Source organism: Limulus polyphemus, unplaced genomic scaffold, assembly GCF_000517525.1.
Source record: "Limulus polyphemus unplaced genomic scaffold, Limulus_polyphemus-2.1.2 Scaffold4298, whole genome shotgun sequence".
Taxonomy (NCBI): domain Eukaryota; kingdom Metazoa; phylum Arthropoda; class Merostomata; order Xiphosura; family Limulidae; genus Limulus; species Limulus polyphemus.
The window spans coordinates 58,804-76,255 of record NW_013669908.1 but is presented as its reverse complement, the minus strand read 5'-3'; the positions used below and the strand labels follow the sequence as shown (position 1 = coordinate 76,255).

The window sequence follows — 17,452 nt, the reverse complement described above, 5'->3', positions numbered from 1 at the left end:
AGTCTAACCCAATGCAAAACACTCGTGAAATGGCCCTGAAATTGCATGTCTCTCACGAAACAATACGTAAACATCTAAGGAGTATGGGAAACTCCATAAAGAAGGTGTTTGAATGCCTCACGAACTCTCCGATGATCATCGTTTTCAACGTGTGAACGTTGCTTCGTGTCTTCTGGCGCGTAATGCGCGTGAACCATTTTTGGACAGAATTTTCACCTGTGATGAAAAATGGATTCTCTATGAGAATAATAAACGCCAAAAACAATGGCTCAGTCCTAGACAAAAACCACTTCCAACCCCGAAACCTGGACTCCGTTCGCAGAAAGTGATGCTTTGCTTTTGGTGGGATATCAAAGGAGTAATTCATTTAGAACTCCTAAATCCACAGCGAACTGTCAATGCAGAGATCTATAGTCGGCAAAATCAACCCCTTCATCAGAAATGCCTTTCACTCGTCAATCGGAAAGGTGTTCTTTTTCTCCACAACATTGCACGTCCACATGTGTCAAATCTGACGCACACAAACCTATGGAGTTGGGTTGGGAAGTTCTCCCCCACCCACCATATTCTCCAGATATGGCACCATCAGATTACCATCTTTTTCGTTCGCTGCAAGAGGACATCGACACGTTTTTGAGTCAAAGCCAAGTGATTTCTTTAATCAGAGCATTAACAACCTGATTGTAAGATAGAAAAGCATCATCGACGATAAGAATAGAGACTATTTCATTTAATAAATGTTTTGTTTTGATATATAAGTTGTTCGGGTTTTTTCATCTAAAAAAGCAAATTAATTTCTTAACGACCTAATACTTTCTATTTCTAATTTAATTTAATTTTATCATTTTATTATAATAATTATTCATCATTAGCTTAAGTCTTCCGGTCGGACGTACAATACAAAAATCCGGGGTTCGATTCCCCGCAGTGAGCACAGCAGATAGCCCAATGTGGCTTTGTACTAAAACAAACACACTGTTAGCTTAATGTTTGGATTCAGGACAACCTAAGCCTCCTGGGCCAGCCAAACCTCTTTAGACATTATTGAGTTTCTGATCGTAAATATAATTAACAATGAGGGTATCCAAATGATGAAACGATGCTTGCTTGTTGAATTTCGTGCAAAGCACTATCTACACTAGAAGTGACAGACCTCAATTTTTAGGCTACTCTTTGCCAATGAAAAGTGGGATTGACTGTTATATTATAACGCTCCCATGGCTGAAAGGACAAGTATGTTTAGTGAAGCGATTGGAAACCGCGATCCGCACATTTCAAGTCGAGCGCCCTAAACATTAGGCCACGCCAAATCAAAACGATGCATTATAATCATTATATGTAACGTATTTGAAACATTATAAGTGGTGGAGGTTATGTTTTCACCCCTATGTGTGTGTTTGTCAGCTAAATTTCTCTAAATCGGTTGAATGGATCTGAACGAAAGTTAATATACACTTGGATTATGACCATTGATCATTATGTGATATAGTTTAATCGTTATAAGTGATATAGGTTGATCATTATGTGATATAATTTAATCGTTATAGGTGATATAGGTTGGTCATTATGTGATATAGTTTGATCATTATAAGTGATATGGTTTGATCATTATGTGATATAGTTTAATCATTATATGTGATATAGGATGATCATTATGTGATACAATTTAATCGTTATAAGTGATATAAGTTGATCATTATAAACGATATTGTTTGATCATTATATGCGATATAGTTTGATCATTATAGATGATATAATTTGATCATTTTAAGTTATTCACATTGAACATTATATTTAATTAGTCATGTTTAGTTCTGATCTATTTAGGTAGCTTGCTTTGATCAGAAGTTAATATTAATTCTCTAGTCGGTTTTAAAGTGGATAGAGAACCACCAAAAATCGAAATAATATTTAAGCCTACAGTTTCAGATGTTCCCCAGTGACTGACTTGTAACTTGTAACTCTGGACTTATGACGCTAAAATTCGGATTTCAATATTGGTGGTGGGCACAGCACAAAGAGCTCATTGTGTAGTTTTGTGTTTAACAAACAGTTTTAGATAAAATGAACCTGTTTAAAGTCTATAAATTCAGAGTGCATGAAAAACTTACCAACCAATAATCCCGATTCCAGAAAGTGTAAAGGAACGGCCTAAATCGAACACAACCCACGAACTATACTTATTTGGTGTAATCCAGATTGAGCACGGATCACCTAGAGAGATATAAATATTAACACGAAAATAATAAACTAAACAGAAAACAATTCCATTTGAAACATAGAAACAGTGCTGCCAGGAGATTTATTTTGAGTTAAACTCCAGTAACAGCTGTCTTACCATTCTATTCATAATTCACTTTTCTAGTACTTCAAGTTTCTTATAGTTTATCTGGTATTAACTTTCTACTATATTAACCAGAAAATGTCACTGAAATTTAGAATTTTATTTCTATAGTTCTGGTTTTAATTTACAAAATATATAAAAAAAACAGATATTCATTATATTAAAACATGATTAGCTTATTTGATTGTCTTTAACAAGTGTTTCATAAAAGTTTCTGGTTTTTCAGACTCAGAAACTAAGTAGAAAAACTACAAACTACCGATAGTAAAATCTAGCAGAAGGTTTTTCATTAAAGCCATTTTTTACCAAGCACGTTGCCCCCCCCCCCCAGTGGCATAGCGGTATGTCTGTGGACTTACAACGCTAGAATCCGGGTTTTGATACCCGTGGTGGGCAGAACACAGATAGCCCATTGTTAGCTTTGTGCTTAATCGCAAACAAACCAAGCACGTTATTTTAAAGCACTTTATAAAAACAAACAAACTCGAACCAGAATTAGATATAACAGCCCATTTATGTGTAAATTAAATTATGAGGGTTTTAACAGCAATAAGTATTATAAATCGCAAAATTTTAAACAATCTTAATAATAAATCTTCTATTTTGCCTATTTTTTTAAACTGAAATGTTTCTTCAATTGTCCTAAAGGTTTTAAGATTCTAACACTCTTAAAAGAAGAATCAGCAACAAAGAAACTTCTCTAGGATTTCTGAATAGAATAGGGTACTATATCTTCAACAGTAGAGTTGCTCCCATGTTTTTAAGAACATTTTCTATGGTTCCTGATAAAATTTCTGGGAAAATTTTGTATAGCAAGATATTTAAAGTAACTATCAAAGCATCCCCAGTTTTTGTGAAAAAACAAAATAAAAATGATGAAAAAAACCAAGTGCTTTATATGTCAGAGTGCACTGTTCTCCATCTGTTTCACTTCTGAAGAAGGAGAGACCATTCTTTTAATGTACTTGAACTAGAGTTTTTTTTGTTTCCAATACTGAGGTATGACACTTTCTAATTAAGATGGGATATACTGACAATAACAATGAATTTTAACCTTTTTTTTCTTTGAGTTTTCTAAATTGCAAGACTTTTAAGAGCAATAACAGTGAACGAAATACTTTTAAATCTTCATGTGAGGAATTTTTAAAATATTAATAGTGATTCAAAACCATTCCACAATTCTAACTACAGAAAAATAACAGTAACTATCAGTGTCTCTGCAAAGTGGAGGTGTGTTATTGATAACAGTAACAATCATTTTCTGTAAATTTCCAGAACAGAAGCATGGTATCAATGATATTAACAGTGTTTCTAAGGCTGCAGAAGGGAGGCAAGCTGCTAGTAACAGTGATTATCTGTTTTTTTTAGGGTTCATAATGAAGGCATGCTGCTAACACCAATTACTATCATTATCTCTGAGGATGCAGCTTGAAGACATGCTGCTGATAACAGTAACTTTGGGTGTCTCTGAGGGGGCCAGAATGAAGGCATGCTGCTAACACCACTTACTATTGGTGTCTTTAAGAATCCAGAATGGAGATATTCTGTTAGCAACAGTAACTATTAGTGTCTCTGAGAGTTCAATATTTGGGCATGCTGTAGTAACAGTAATTATTAGTATATCTGAGGGTTCAGAATGGAGGTGTACTGTTAAATAACAGTAGCTATTAGTGTCTCTGAGGATGTATTAAAGACAAAATGTTGATAACTGTAATTATCAGCGTACCTACAATATAAAACACAGGTATGGTGTTAATAACACAAACTATCAGTCATCCAAGTCTAGAAGGGAGTTTTAACAGTAACTGACATTAATATACCAGAATTGCAGCATGATGTCAATACAGAAACTCCAAAAAGGATAAGTAGAGCCATGACTTCATTATGAGCCACTCTTGCCCCCCCCTCCAGTGGATTGGTGATAAGTTTCTGGAATTACAATGTCAAAATCTGGGATTTGATTCTCTGTGATTGACAAAGCACAGAATAGCCTACTGTGAAGCATTGTCTGAGTGAAAGAAACAAACCAACAGAACCATTCTCAACCTTTTTACTGCGATTCAAGAAATGCTCAAGTCACAACTCTAATAGCAGAAACTGTCACAGAGATGCTAAGTACCCAGAATTAAGAAAGTTATGACCACAATAAAAGAAGCTTACAAAAATTGCTAAATTTCCAAACTAAAGAAAAACATTACCATAATAATAGCAAACTCTCAAATTATTACTAACTTTACAAAGTTCAGGAAGACATGACAGCAAATTTCAAAGTGTTGTTATGACCTGGAGAATAAAGAAAGTCATCTCTATATTAGTAGCAAAGTCTCAAACTATTGCTAAGTTTATAAAGTCCAGGAAGACATGACTGCAAATTACAAAGTGTTGTTATGACCTGGAGAATAAAGAAAGTCATCTCTATATTAGCAGCAAACTCTCAAACTATTGCTAAGTTTATAAAGTTCAGGAAGACATGACAGCAACTTACAAAGTGTTGCTATAACCTGGAGAATAAAGAAAGTCATCTCTATATTAGCAGCAAACTCTCAAACTAACTGAGGTTTCTATTATGGGAAGACTTGTAAGAGTAAACTCCACTTACCATCTAGAAGGTTCGTGTGAGGATAAGTTGACGAAGAAACACTGCAGTAGTTGGGATGACATAAAGTCCAATCCTGTACAGTATTCAGTAAAGGATAGAGACCTAAAATCAACAATAACACTTGCAATAACTTTTAGTTTTTAGTCTTCTTTCAACTAATCACTAATGACAATTTCTTATATAAATGTATACAGTACTGGAAAGAATTATGAAAGTACACACGTGAAACACATATAGAAGTCACAAACAATGAGTAATTACTACTAAGCAGTCAAAGCAATAGAATGTTACAGAAAAGAAAAAAGAAAAGTATATAACTTATACAGTGCACTAATATTTTGTATTTATTTTAAGAGGAGCATTACAATTTGTTTTTATGCTATTATAAGTTTTTCAATGACGAATTTTAAAATATTTTACAGAACTTCCTATACGATGAATAACTTACAATTCAGCCAAATTATTTGGCTACTGTTTGATCTTCTCAGCTTCCATATATGCCCATATAGGCTTAATAATATTGACAAATGTTAAAAAATTTTAAATAAAAAAATAGGAAGTATGAATGGAAGCACCAAAAAGTGAGGAAACAAAGTAGGAAATTTTTACACTTGTCTCATAGGTTTTGGTACAAAGTCTTGAGAATGACTGGGCTCTAGGCCTATCCTTCTCGTAGCTTTTCTTGGTGTTAAGTCTCGAAAGTGACTGAACTCTAGGCCTGTCCTTTTCGTAGCTTTTCTTAGAGCAATCTCACGACGTTTCCTGGCTTTTTCTGATATCTTTGTTAGAGTTTTTCTTCCATCTAGCCAGTGTGACAGCCTTTTCTTTGGCTGGATTAATGGCTAAGGCTTGTTTCACACATTCATCATTACTGTTTCTAACCTTATTTCTATTCTTGGGATAATGATCTCTTTGCTGGGACAAATACTTTTCAAGGATATCAACATTAGGTTTTCTTCTTTTCTCTCGTTTTATTTCCTTGAAAGGAATATTTTGAAAATCGCAATGTTTCAACTATAATCCTTAATGTCAATAGGTCAAACTTAGTTTGCAAACAATGCAAATGTAAATTATGTAACTTATCATTCTTATTTTCTATCCAGAGTGCTCTAACAAGGGTGTATTAAACTTCGGCAGTGGTAGTGTTCGTCCTCACGTCTTAGGCACCGACTTCTATGATAGAATTTCTTTGTCCAACACAGAACCCTCGAGTAAGATGTAAAGAACTGAAAACTTTGCTTTCAAAGGTTAGATAATAGTTAGAACCTAGATCTAGAGAATCTACTTAGTCCACGTTTTTTTTATCCAGCAGATACAGCTGCAGGCTGATCACGTAGTGCATACGTATAAGCAATCATGCAGCCACACGTGGTATGAGGGCGGGTTGTTACTTGGCAACTCACAGAGCGTGCTCGTAATCATAGAATATGGCTACTAGTGTGTTGTTAGTTTGTTAGTAGTATTGCAAAATGGTTATTGTTATTACTTATTATTACCAAATTTATAAGTAAAACTGAGAAAAAAGTTTTTAGCCAAGGTAATGTAATTCAATCATGTACATTTAGATTTGCATAAGGTGAAGGCAGGAGAGAGTTATGCCTTTCCAACGACGCTAGTCAGTCAGATAGTTATATTGACAAATTTGGTGGCTTGTTACTTTGCAGTTAGTTTGTTTACTACTCAACAGTGTGTGTAAAGTGTTTATAAAGGTTTATGTACATGCTGTGTGCAGTGTGTTTGAGATTTTAATTTGTATTGCACATCTGGCTCATTCCTACTATAAGTACCACCGTACTTACGATATTGGTACTTTGTGAAGTCCAATCCTTGACTGAATGTGTTTCATCGGCCTCTTTTTCCTCCCAAGTGTCCTTTCATGGCATTGACACATGCTTGGGTTCACTGTCTTGGTAAAAAATGAATCCCTGCCCAACAGTCTTGTTCTGCAGCTACCTGTCAGCAGTCAGGGTGTCATCAATTTTGTGCATACCTACAACACCATTGGCTTAGATGCAGTTTATATTTGTACTGGTTCTTCAGCATGCTTCACTGTAGATGTACACTGACCTTTTAATTTTGTCAAACTATTTGAATTTGGATTCACTTGTAAGTAGCACCATTTTCCAGATTTGCTCAACCCATTGTTTGAAGTGTGATGCCCATTTCAGTTTTTTGGTTTGATTATTTCTCCTCACCAGTGTCTTTTAGGCAGCTATACATCCATTGAGGCCACTTTGTGCTAACGTGTGTCTTACTGTTCTGGAGTTAACATTCATACCTGTACCTACAGCTAGGTCATTGACAAGATCTCTACTGAATTGTCAGTATTACCAATAGAGTTGCTTACGATAAATTTAGAATAGTTTAGGCTCTATATTATCAACAGTACTAGTTTCATGTATTATCTTCAGAGTATTCATACATCGTTTACTAAACCATGAGGTAGTCACGTGGAGTAGCCTTCGTTAAGGCTTGGTATTTCTCTTTTGGGAGTCATGAGTGCATACACCAACTTTACTAATTGTAATAGTATGACTGACTGTACTAATACAGACATTATGCTGGTGTGGCACTGCCTGATTTGTTGGATGGTAGTCAATCATAAAGTAAGCTGTTAATTAATACATGACTGTACCACAATAATAATATCATTGTATGCACTGTTTCCATTATTACTTCCAACACGGTATACAATTACATTAAAAATTTTACATTCTTATAAAACAATAAATTTCTATTTTGACAAAGTCAATGAAAGAATGAGAGGTAAATGTAGAAACATCTGACAAATAATAGTCTCTTATATATGTAAACTAACCTTGTTCATTTGCTGAAATTATGTCAAGGTATTTGGGTTTTAGTTTTGGTTTATCCTTCCACTCTGAAACACAAACAAGCGAGTTTTATGTTGATTATTATACAAAAAGGGTTAATAGCACACATACCTAAATGATGCTTATGAATAAAATTATTGCTCAAATGAATATAATATCGATTCATTGTTGTTAAACTTAAACATTCTCGACTATATACTATTCTACCCATTGGAACTTATTTTTATTCTTTTATATATATATATAAACGACAAAATTTATAATTTAATGCTTGAGGGGATCAAACTTGGCTCCTTTCCATAAGCCAATCAATGTCATTACTAAAACGATTTGGCTAAAATAATACTGTTATAATATAGTTTTATATATATTCATTAAAACTATTCTGATCAACGTCCTTAGATTGAGAAGATAACTAACTATACTTACCATTAAAACTATTCTGATCAACGTCCTTAGATTGAGAAGATAACTAACTATACCTACCATTAAAAACTATTTTGATCAACGTCCTTAGACTGACAAAATAACTAACTATACTTACCATTAAAAACTATTCTGATCAACGTCCTTAGATTGAGAAGATAACTAACTATACTTACCATTAAAACTATTCTGATCAACGTCCTTAGATTGAGAAGATAACCAACTATACCTACCATTAAAACTATTCTGATCAACGTCCTTAGACTGACAAAATAACTAACTATACTTACCATTAAAACTATTCTGATCAACGTCCTTAGATTGAGAAGATAACTAACTATACCTACCATTAAAAACTATTTTGATCAACGTCCTTAGACTGACAAAATAACTAACTATACTTACCATTAAAAACTATTCTGATCAACGTCCTTAGATTGAGAAGATAACTAACTATACTTACCATTAAAACTATTCTGATCAACGTCCTTAGATTGACAAAATAACTAACTATACTTACCATTAAAAAGTTTAAAGAAGCGATCTGTTTTGTTTGCAGGATAATTTCCCAAAATTGTTTCGGGAGTCTGAAAAAAATCAAATATAATTCTTTGATATTTGAAAACTGTATATCAGAGCTGTTTAAAATGTTCAAAAATTCATACAAGTAAAACCTATAGAGTTCACACATATTAGGTTAGACTAATAAACCTGGTGTAAGCTGGTTCATAAGTTTGAAATTAGTTAACATTTTATCTGAAAGAAGAAACTTAGATTTTGGACCATTAGATGATGCTTTCGTCACTTTTTAAAAACTTTTCTTTTAAGTATCTGTTCCTAATTTCTGGCCTGGCATGGCTTTGGCGCTCGACTTGCAATCTGAGGGTCGCCCCACCAAAGATACTCGCCCTTTCAGCAGTGGGGGCGTTATAATGTGACGGTCAATCCTACTATTCGTTGGTAAAAGAGTAGCCCAAGAGTTGGCGGTGGGTGGTGATGATCAGCTGCCTTCCCTCTAGTCTTTCACTGCTAAATTAGGGACGGCTAGTGCAGATAGCGCTCGTGTAGCTTTGCGCAAAATTCAAAACAAACAAAGTATCCTAATTTCTATATATTTGTGTTTTTAATTCCGCGTTAGTTTTTTATTAGCGTATATCCAATTCTTGAAAGCGAATAATTAAACTTGCAGACTTAAGATAAAATTCTCGGCTTAGGTTAACAGACTGAAAATTTTATGTTATTACTTTTTGCACACGAGGGCTATCTGTGCTAGCCGTCCCTAATTTAGCACTGTAAGTCTAGAAGGAAGGCAGCTAGTCATCACCACCAACCGCCAACTCTTGAGCTACTCTTTTACCAACGAATAGTGGGATTGACCGTCACATTATAACGCCCCCACAGCTGAAAGGGCGAGCATGTTTGGTGGGAAGGGGATTCGAACCCGCAGATTCCGAGTCGAGCGCCCTAACCACCTGGCCATGCTGGGCCGTGTTATGGAGAAAGAAATAATAACATAACAATCCCTATTCGTTACATTAGACAAATAATAACATAACAATCCTCATTCGTTACATTAGACAAATAATAACATAACAATCCCTATTCGTTACATTAGACAAATAATAACATAACAACCCTCATTCGTTACATTAGACAAATAATAACATAACAATCCCTATTCGTTACATTAAACAAATAATAACACAACAACCCTCATTCGTTACATTAGACAAATAATAACATAACAATCCCTATTCGTTACATTAGACAAATAATAACCCTCATTCGTTACATTAGACAAATAATAACATAACAACCCTCATTCGTTACATTAGACAAATAATAACATAACAACCCTCATTCGTTACATTAGACAAATAATAACATAACAATCCCTATTCGTTACATTAGACAAATAATAACATAACAACACTCATTCGTTACATTAGACAAATAATAACATAACAATCCCTATTCGTTACATTAGACAAATAATAACATAACAACCCTCATTCGTTACATTAGACAAATAATAACATAACAATCCCTATTCGTTACATTAGACAAATAATAACATAACAACCCTCATTCGTGACATTAGACAAATAATAACATAACAATCCCTATTCGTCACATTAGACAAATAATAACACAACCCTCATTCGTTACATTAGACAAATAATAACATAGCAATCCCTATTCGTTACATTAGACAAATAATAACATAATAACCCTCATTCTTTACATTAGACAAATAATAACATAACAATCCCTATTCGTTACATTAGACAAATTTTCTCCCACATTTTGATGAAGTGATTAAGAAAAAAAAAAACTTAAGTAGGTAAGACAGTGGTGAATATTACCTCATGTTTATTGTTTTGTACTTCTGGGTCGCCGCCATATTGTATGAGGAGGACTGTGACGTCATACCTTTTTTTTGTAAAAAAACAAAAAAGACAAGTAAAAACATGAGTAGGACTATAAAGTAATATTTTTATGCAAAAACAACAACAAACTAATAAATATAACATGAAACATTTAAAAAACAATAACATGAGAAGGACGGTAAAGTCTTACGTTTACATTATAATAAAAACATGATTAGGACTCTAAAATCTTATATTTATGTGAAAATTACGAAAACAAATGGGTAGGAATGCTAAGGGAAAGAAGAATTAGAGATTAGCATACAAGAATAACCTAGTGTTTTGTCTTCCCATACATAAATATAGTCACATCACGTGTGTTTTTGTCTAAAAGTTAGTTAATCAAATCACAAGATTATCTAACTTATTTGTGTTCCTGCAAGTCAGCTTTATCTGAACGCCTATCTATTTATGAACATATATATCGGTAAAACACTGACGATATTGTACAAGGCTAAACACTAGACAAACTTTGAGACTGAATAATTGCGTGATAATAACATGTGTTTAGGCCTAGTAATGCAAACGCTACATTTGTTTCTTATCCAGAGCTTTTGTTTGTTTGTTTGTAATTAAGCATAAAGCTACACAATGGGCTATCTGTGCTCTGCCCACCACGGGTATACAAAAACGCGGATTCTAGCGTTGTAAGTCCGCAGACATACCGCTGTACCACTGGGGGGGGGGGGGTCATTCAGAGTTCGTGCTCACTAAGCATTGTTGATGTTAGAGATGTATTTGGAATATTTGTAGGGACTACATTTTCGCTTAACAAGACAGACGTAGTTGTTAAACACTTCTTAAACGCTTGAAAATAAAAACACTTAACATTTACGAATACAGTAAGAAACGACTATTTAATATTCAGGTTATAAGGACCCAGTTCCCAAAACTTAATCAGTAAATATCAAAAAAATGGAAAAAGTATTTTAATTTCAGTTTTGAAGCTTCGAATATACATGTTCCTTCATAAAGATGGTATGGCCAGGTAGTTAGGGCTTTTAACTCGCAATCTGAGGGTCTCGGGTTCGTATCCCCGTCCCTCCAAACCTGCTAGCCCTTTCAGCCTCGGGGGCGTTATAATGTGGCAGTCAATTCCACTATTCGTTTGTAAAATGAGTACCCCAAGAGTTTGCGGTGATGGCTAGCTGCTTTCCCTCTAGTCTTTTACTGCTAAATTAGGGGCGGCTAGCGCAGATAGCCCTCGTGTAGCTTTGCGCAAAAGTAAAAACCAAACCAAACAATCCTTCATAAAGGGATTTCTAAAGTTAAATATCTGCCATTCAGAAAGAGCTTTTTAACTTCAAGTATCCTTCAGAAAGATTTTTCTCACCTCAAGTATCTGCAAGCTTCATGAAAGCCCGACGTTCCAAGATCTGAATCCACGTGGCTAGGATTCATTCCATGATCCAACATTAATTGGACGACGTTCTTGTGGCCTCGAATACAAGCGTCCACAAAGGCACGGTTAGCTTTTCGGAAAGAAGGCTCATAGTCTAACAACAAAGCAACAGCATCTGGAATAATTACAGAAGGAGAACAATGGTTCAGAACATTCACACTGTTGTGTGCTTACCCACAGATCATGTTTTGTACAGTGAGAGAATGATAATGATTTATAACTTCTTTAACAGTACATACTGTTGACTACACCCAATTCGTAAACCTATTGCAACTTCTAACTGGAAGTCATGCCCAATCTATACATTGCAAGATGTCCTTCCACAGGGTCCCTGAAAGTGTTCTGTTTCAAGTGTAAATAAAACCAAAATTAAGAGTAACAAATATTTTTATTTTTCCTTCTGAAGTTCATATGTCATGCTATGTTGTAGCCTATAGAGTGCATAATTCTTCTCGTGATTCATGGCATGCGCACATTTTACGGACGTAACAACGGTACAAATTGCAAAAGTTAAGCGTCCTTTACGTGACGTCATTTTAGTGCCTACTGATTAACTGACAGACAACACACTATTGTAAAGTGGTGCAAGTGGTTAAAACCGGCGACCCCCTTCAAGGGAAACAAACCTGAGCTATGGTGAGCTGTAAACATTACAGATATAAACAGAAAAATTATAATAATTCAAAATAAATTTTAAGTTCTAGAAACATATTTAGTGGATTATTTTCCTTGACGTATGTTCAGTTAGATAATCTGGGGCTATCAGGGATATAGTAATTATCAGTATCACAAAGTTTGAAAAGCGTTTGTCTTAAAAAGTATAGTTTTTCTGTTGAGCGTAACATGACTGAAACACAATTATTTCAAAAAAGCATAAATATTACAAAACGTTCAAACAATCTCGTTTATCGAGTGACGAGAAACTCACCAATTCTATTGTACTGAGCTGCTATGTCAAAGGGTGTTTGTCCTTCTTTATTTTCCAGTAGAACATCGGGTATGGCCTATACAATACACACAAAAATATTAAGATCCCGATCAGGATGTTTATTTGTTACAAATTTGGCAATTTGCCAAAACAAACTTTTATGTTTTCCTTCATTCTGTTCTTCAGGTTTTCTTCTAAATTACATGCAATAGTTTCAAGTGCAGCTTAAGATTTATGTTTTAACAACATAGCTGCTATATAAACGAAATAAAATGGAAAATATTCTGTACATTCAAAACATAGTATGCAAATGTATTTATTCTTATGATTTAGAATAAAATACAAATGAAATGCTGTTCTTTTTTATCTGAAACATGTTAAAATTACGATACTGTCATGATTAGAGTACTTATTGTGGTATAGACTATGTTTTTGTTGTTGTTGGCCAGAGGGAGTTTTGACGTCAGGTAATGAGTACGTGGCTTAATGATTGAATCATTCTTAAAAGTTTATGAAACAGTTTGAGAAGAATCTAAAAGCGAGTTAGGCTAGGTTAAATTACATTTCTTTGCGAGTCTCTTGTTGCAGAGTGATATTGTTTATTGAGTCAGCGGATTTGTCAGTTGGTTTGTCTGTAGCTTTGAGGTAGTTCAGTTTTGTGAGTACTGAGTTTTTGTTTCAATGAAGTACTACAGATACGAGAAATAGAATATGTATCAAGAACTAGCAAGCAAATGAAAGTGTTGTATTAATGTTTACCGTGGACTTAAGCGTGTTAATATCAGTGAAAATTAGTCGAAGAAATAAAACAATTTGGTGATCATTAAGTTAACTGGACTTTGTATTATCATTATTGGCGATCAATCTAAGAGAACCTGCCCAATAATAGAAACCGTTACAGCATTAGTGTTAGGAGTTGGATAATTTTGATAAAAAATAATATAGAATCCAGATCGAACTTCCAGATAAAATGTATTCGAAGTGAGATCAGACATATGCTGAAAATAATGAAATAATAGAGAAGAGAGAAAAAAGAAAGACAGAAAATTAAAAGACCAAAACGAAAAAGACGAAATTAAAAGAAAATCAAGAAGAAAAAAGACTCAATAAGTTAAAAGAAGAGCACAAAGAAAAGGACAGGAAGTTAGAAATTAAATTGCAAGAACAATAAATAAGATTTACAGAAAAATAATGAACAATAATCAGTTTAGTCAAAGACAATAATGAAAAAGTCATAGCTTAGTCAAATTCAAGTCATAGAAAATGTACAGACTGGGATCCACAAAGCTGTAATAGATGGACAAAAAGATTATAACAATAAAATCAAAGAAGTATAAAAGGACGTCAGTGGCAGAATAAAACACCTAGAAGGTGAACTGGCAAATTCAAGGATCAAACCAGGCCAGTTTAACAATTATGCCCAATGAAGAAATCAGTAGATTATGATAGAAATGTGCCTTGAGAGACATATTAGGTGCAGTTTAAAACAATTTCCAAGCTGAGTGGAAGGAGTAGTGAATAACAAGCTATCCATCTTGCTACATGTTTAAAAGGACCAGTATCCGACAGTGAGCCATAACAACTACCAGTCATTAATAGCCACTTTATCAAACAGATTTGGAATGTCACAAGTTTATAAGCGGAGGAAAGAGGATAACTTAGCTAAACTTACAAAAGACATGGAAAGATTCGATCATTGATCTTATCAAGATGGATTCGTTGGCATGCGACCAATTCATAGATGACATAGTGGATGATATTATGTGAATTAGACTAAAGCAAAGTAGGTGCATAAACTTTTCGGTTGGAAATGGAAATTGAATCAGTTGGAAATGCAGATAAATTAATGACACCATCTAAGAATTCTGAGAGTATCATATCAAACAGTGTAGTAACATCAACTCTCTGTGTGATAGAGGTCTAGAAGAGCTCAAATGAGTAATTATCCAACTGTTCACTATGTGTGGAAAAAAGTAAAACCCTGGATAGAAGATGTTCAATTGCACGTTAAAAGGGACTGTAGACGTAAGCTTTACGAAATAAACACTGCTGCTAAATGATGAAAGGAAATTACTACAAGTGTGGAAAACACGGACATTATATCGGAGACTGTAATGAATCAACTGTTGACAATAAACCAAAGAGACGATATCCGGAGGATGAAAGTACTTCATCTGCTCAATTTAATATAATGATTACATTATTTAAAGAAACCAGCACATGAGTCATATTAGGAAACGCTTTAACATGTTGGTTGGTACCTAATTCTCAGCTACCATTATTCGACCTGATCTGGAAATGGCCTCCAGAGAGTGCAAGAAGGTGGATTGATAAAACAGCAAATGGACATAATTTTCTAGCAAGAGGAAAGTGGGAGATACTTTCACTGTGAAAGTTTATTACAAATACAACATTTAAGAAATTGACACAGAGAAAGAGTGCATACAGGGAATATACTCAATGTGAAAACAAACGCGTGATGTTAGACTAGCTTCAAACAGTCTCAAAGACTATGACCAGAAAATCACAGTTACACAACCATGGGTTGGACTTCCAATAAATACAGGGGTGGAAGTCCAAGGTAATGAAGACATTCAACCTTAAGTGCAACAGAGAAGAATCCAGAGAAACAGGTGGTCTAAACCAAAGTTCAGCCAATGTAATAGTCTTTAAAGGTACATTGGCAGGAGAACAGCCAACTAATTAGCTTTAGAGACAACTTTGCCAGAGAGAGGTTAGCCTGATGAAAGGCCCAAGGTTTCTGTCGAGAACACTTCCTGAGTATCACTATGGATGAAGCCACTAATGGATTCGCTCGACTACCTGATGACAAGATAACAAGTGTTGAAAAAAACACAAGTGGTAATCCAATCTTCGTACCATAAGCAACAGAAAAGAAAACCACACACACACACACAAACACACAAAAGATTTAGTAACTGGAAAGTATACGAGTAAAGAAATAACATTTTGTTTTATTCTACTTTGTTTTTCACATTTCATTGATGATTGCAATGTTTAGATTTATAAATTACTGTTGTTAACTGCAAACATTTACTTTATGGAAGTTTAGGTTTAATACACCACTGTTTTCTTTGTTTAATATGATTATTTACGAGACTTCACAATCCAGTGTTGTAAGTTACGCTTTTTATCTAGAAATTTGTATTGTTGATGGCCAGAGGGAGTTTTTACATTAATTGGGTTAATAACTTACTTTAACGCTCACACAGTATAAACTAATTAATACTCTCGTATTAAATGAACAGTCGTGTATATCTAAAAACCTCAGACCGACAATCAACTTCATGGTTAAATGTTGTCAGCATCAGTTAGATATCACAGCCGACAATCAACTCCGTGATGAAATGTTGTCAACATCAGTTAAATATAACAAATAATCAACTTCTTAGTGAAACAAACGGTTAAAAGTTTACGATAAAAGTAAAAGTAATTAATCTCGACAAATTATTTTGGAACTTTTTTCACGAAAACTTTGCATGACTTGTTCTAAATCTAAATTTGACAATCAAAGCAAAGGCACGTACTCTTAACAACTTCAATAGAACGAATTTAATTCCATCGGTACAGTTTTGACAGGCAATATGCATCGGGGTGTTTTTGTCCTGATTAATGGTATCCAGCTGGAAAAGAATTTAGCAGATTATTATGACAATATATTTTTAAATCAATCAAAATTTATATTACTATGTGAAGTGTGAAAATATAGTTTCAATACTAAATCAACTCAAGTTATAAACGAAATCTGGATAACAAATTTTAATTGTAAAAGTTTTAAATTGTATGTTAAAACGTTTTTGCTTGCCATTTTTAAATTACCATGAAGAACAAAAAAAAAAAGCAATTCGTAATATTACCTTCTGGTGTTTTAAAACTCGATTTCAAATCTAAACAATTAAATATTTAAATAAACAGTATTTAAAACGAAAACATAAAAATCATATTTGCTAAAAAGGTCGCCAAACATTTTGAAACGTAGAATTTCTCGCTTAGATCTCGCTTCAACGAGACAGCAAATGTTTCGTTTTAGGTGACTGCTTTTTGGTAAGGTTTCACTTATAGGAGATGAATTGTTTTTAGGATATTTTGGATTCTTACTTAAAACAACATTTCACTTGTTTTGATACTAAGAACATTTGAAATTATTTTAGACAGGATTAGAGTAAATTAATCTATGAGACCTTCCCCCCCCCCTTTTATTAGCTATATTTTTGTGTGCCAGCAATACTAAGCATGGGACGCTCGTATACCCGATTCGATTTTATTACTCATCAGTATCTCTACCAGCCTACCCTCAAATTGAAATTCTTTAAAGCAGGATTTGAATAAATTAATCTATGAGACCTTGGGCGTGATCAAATACATCAATCAAAAGGGGTTTTACCTCCTGAGTCCAAAACTGTAATTAGATCTTAAATCAGTCAAGAGATGATGGAGCTGTGAGCTAAAAAGTTTGTTTTTAGAAAAAC

At 34.1% G+C, this 17,452-nt stretch overlaps 1 protein-coding gene across 2 annotated transcripts in view; it reads right to left on the bottom strand.

Annotated features, from left to right (window-relative positions):
* Positions 1-17,452, bottom strand: part of LOC106470926 (ankyrin repeat and sterile alpha motif domain-containing protein 1B-like) — a 49,281-nt gene that overhangs the window by 13,342 nt on the left and 18,487 nt on the right. For both annotated transcript variants that reach the window (XM_022399576.1, XM_013931504.2), the window contains 8 exons: positions 16,511-16,606; positions 12,963-13,038; positions 11,966-12,149; positions 10,570-10,636; positions 8,724-8,790; positions 7,762-7,824; positions 4,944-5,045; positions 2,112-2,214 (listed from right to left, as the gene is read on the bottom strand). In XM_022399576.1, coding sequence (XP_022255284.1) covers positions 2,112-2,214; positions 4,944-5,045; positions 7,762-7,824; positions 8,724-8,790; positions 10,570-10,636; positions 11,966-12,149; positions 12,963-13,038; positions 16,511-16,606 — 758 coding nt within the window. The remainder of the gene's footprint in view (positions 1-2,111; positions 2,215-4,943; positions 5,046-7,761; positions 7,825-8,723; positions 8,791-10,569; positions 10,637-11,965; positions 12,150-12,962; positions 13,039-16,510; positions 16,607-17,452) is intronic.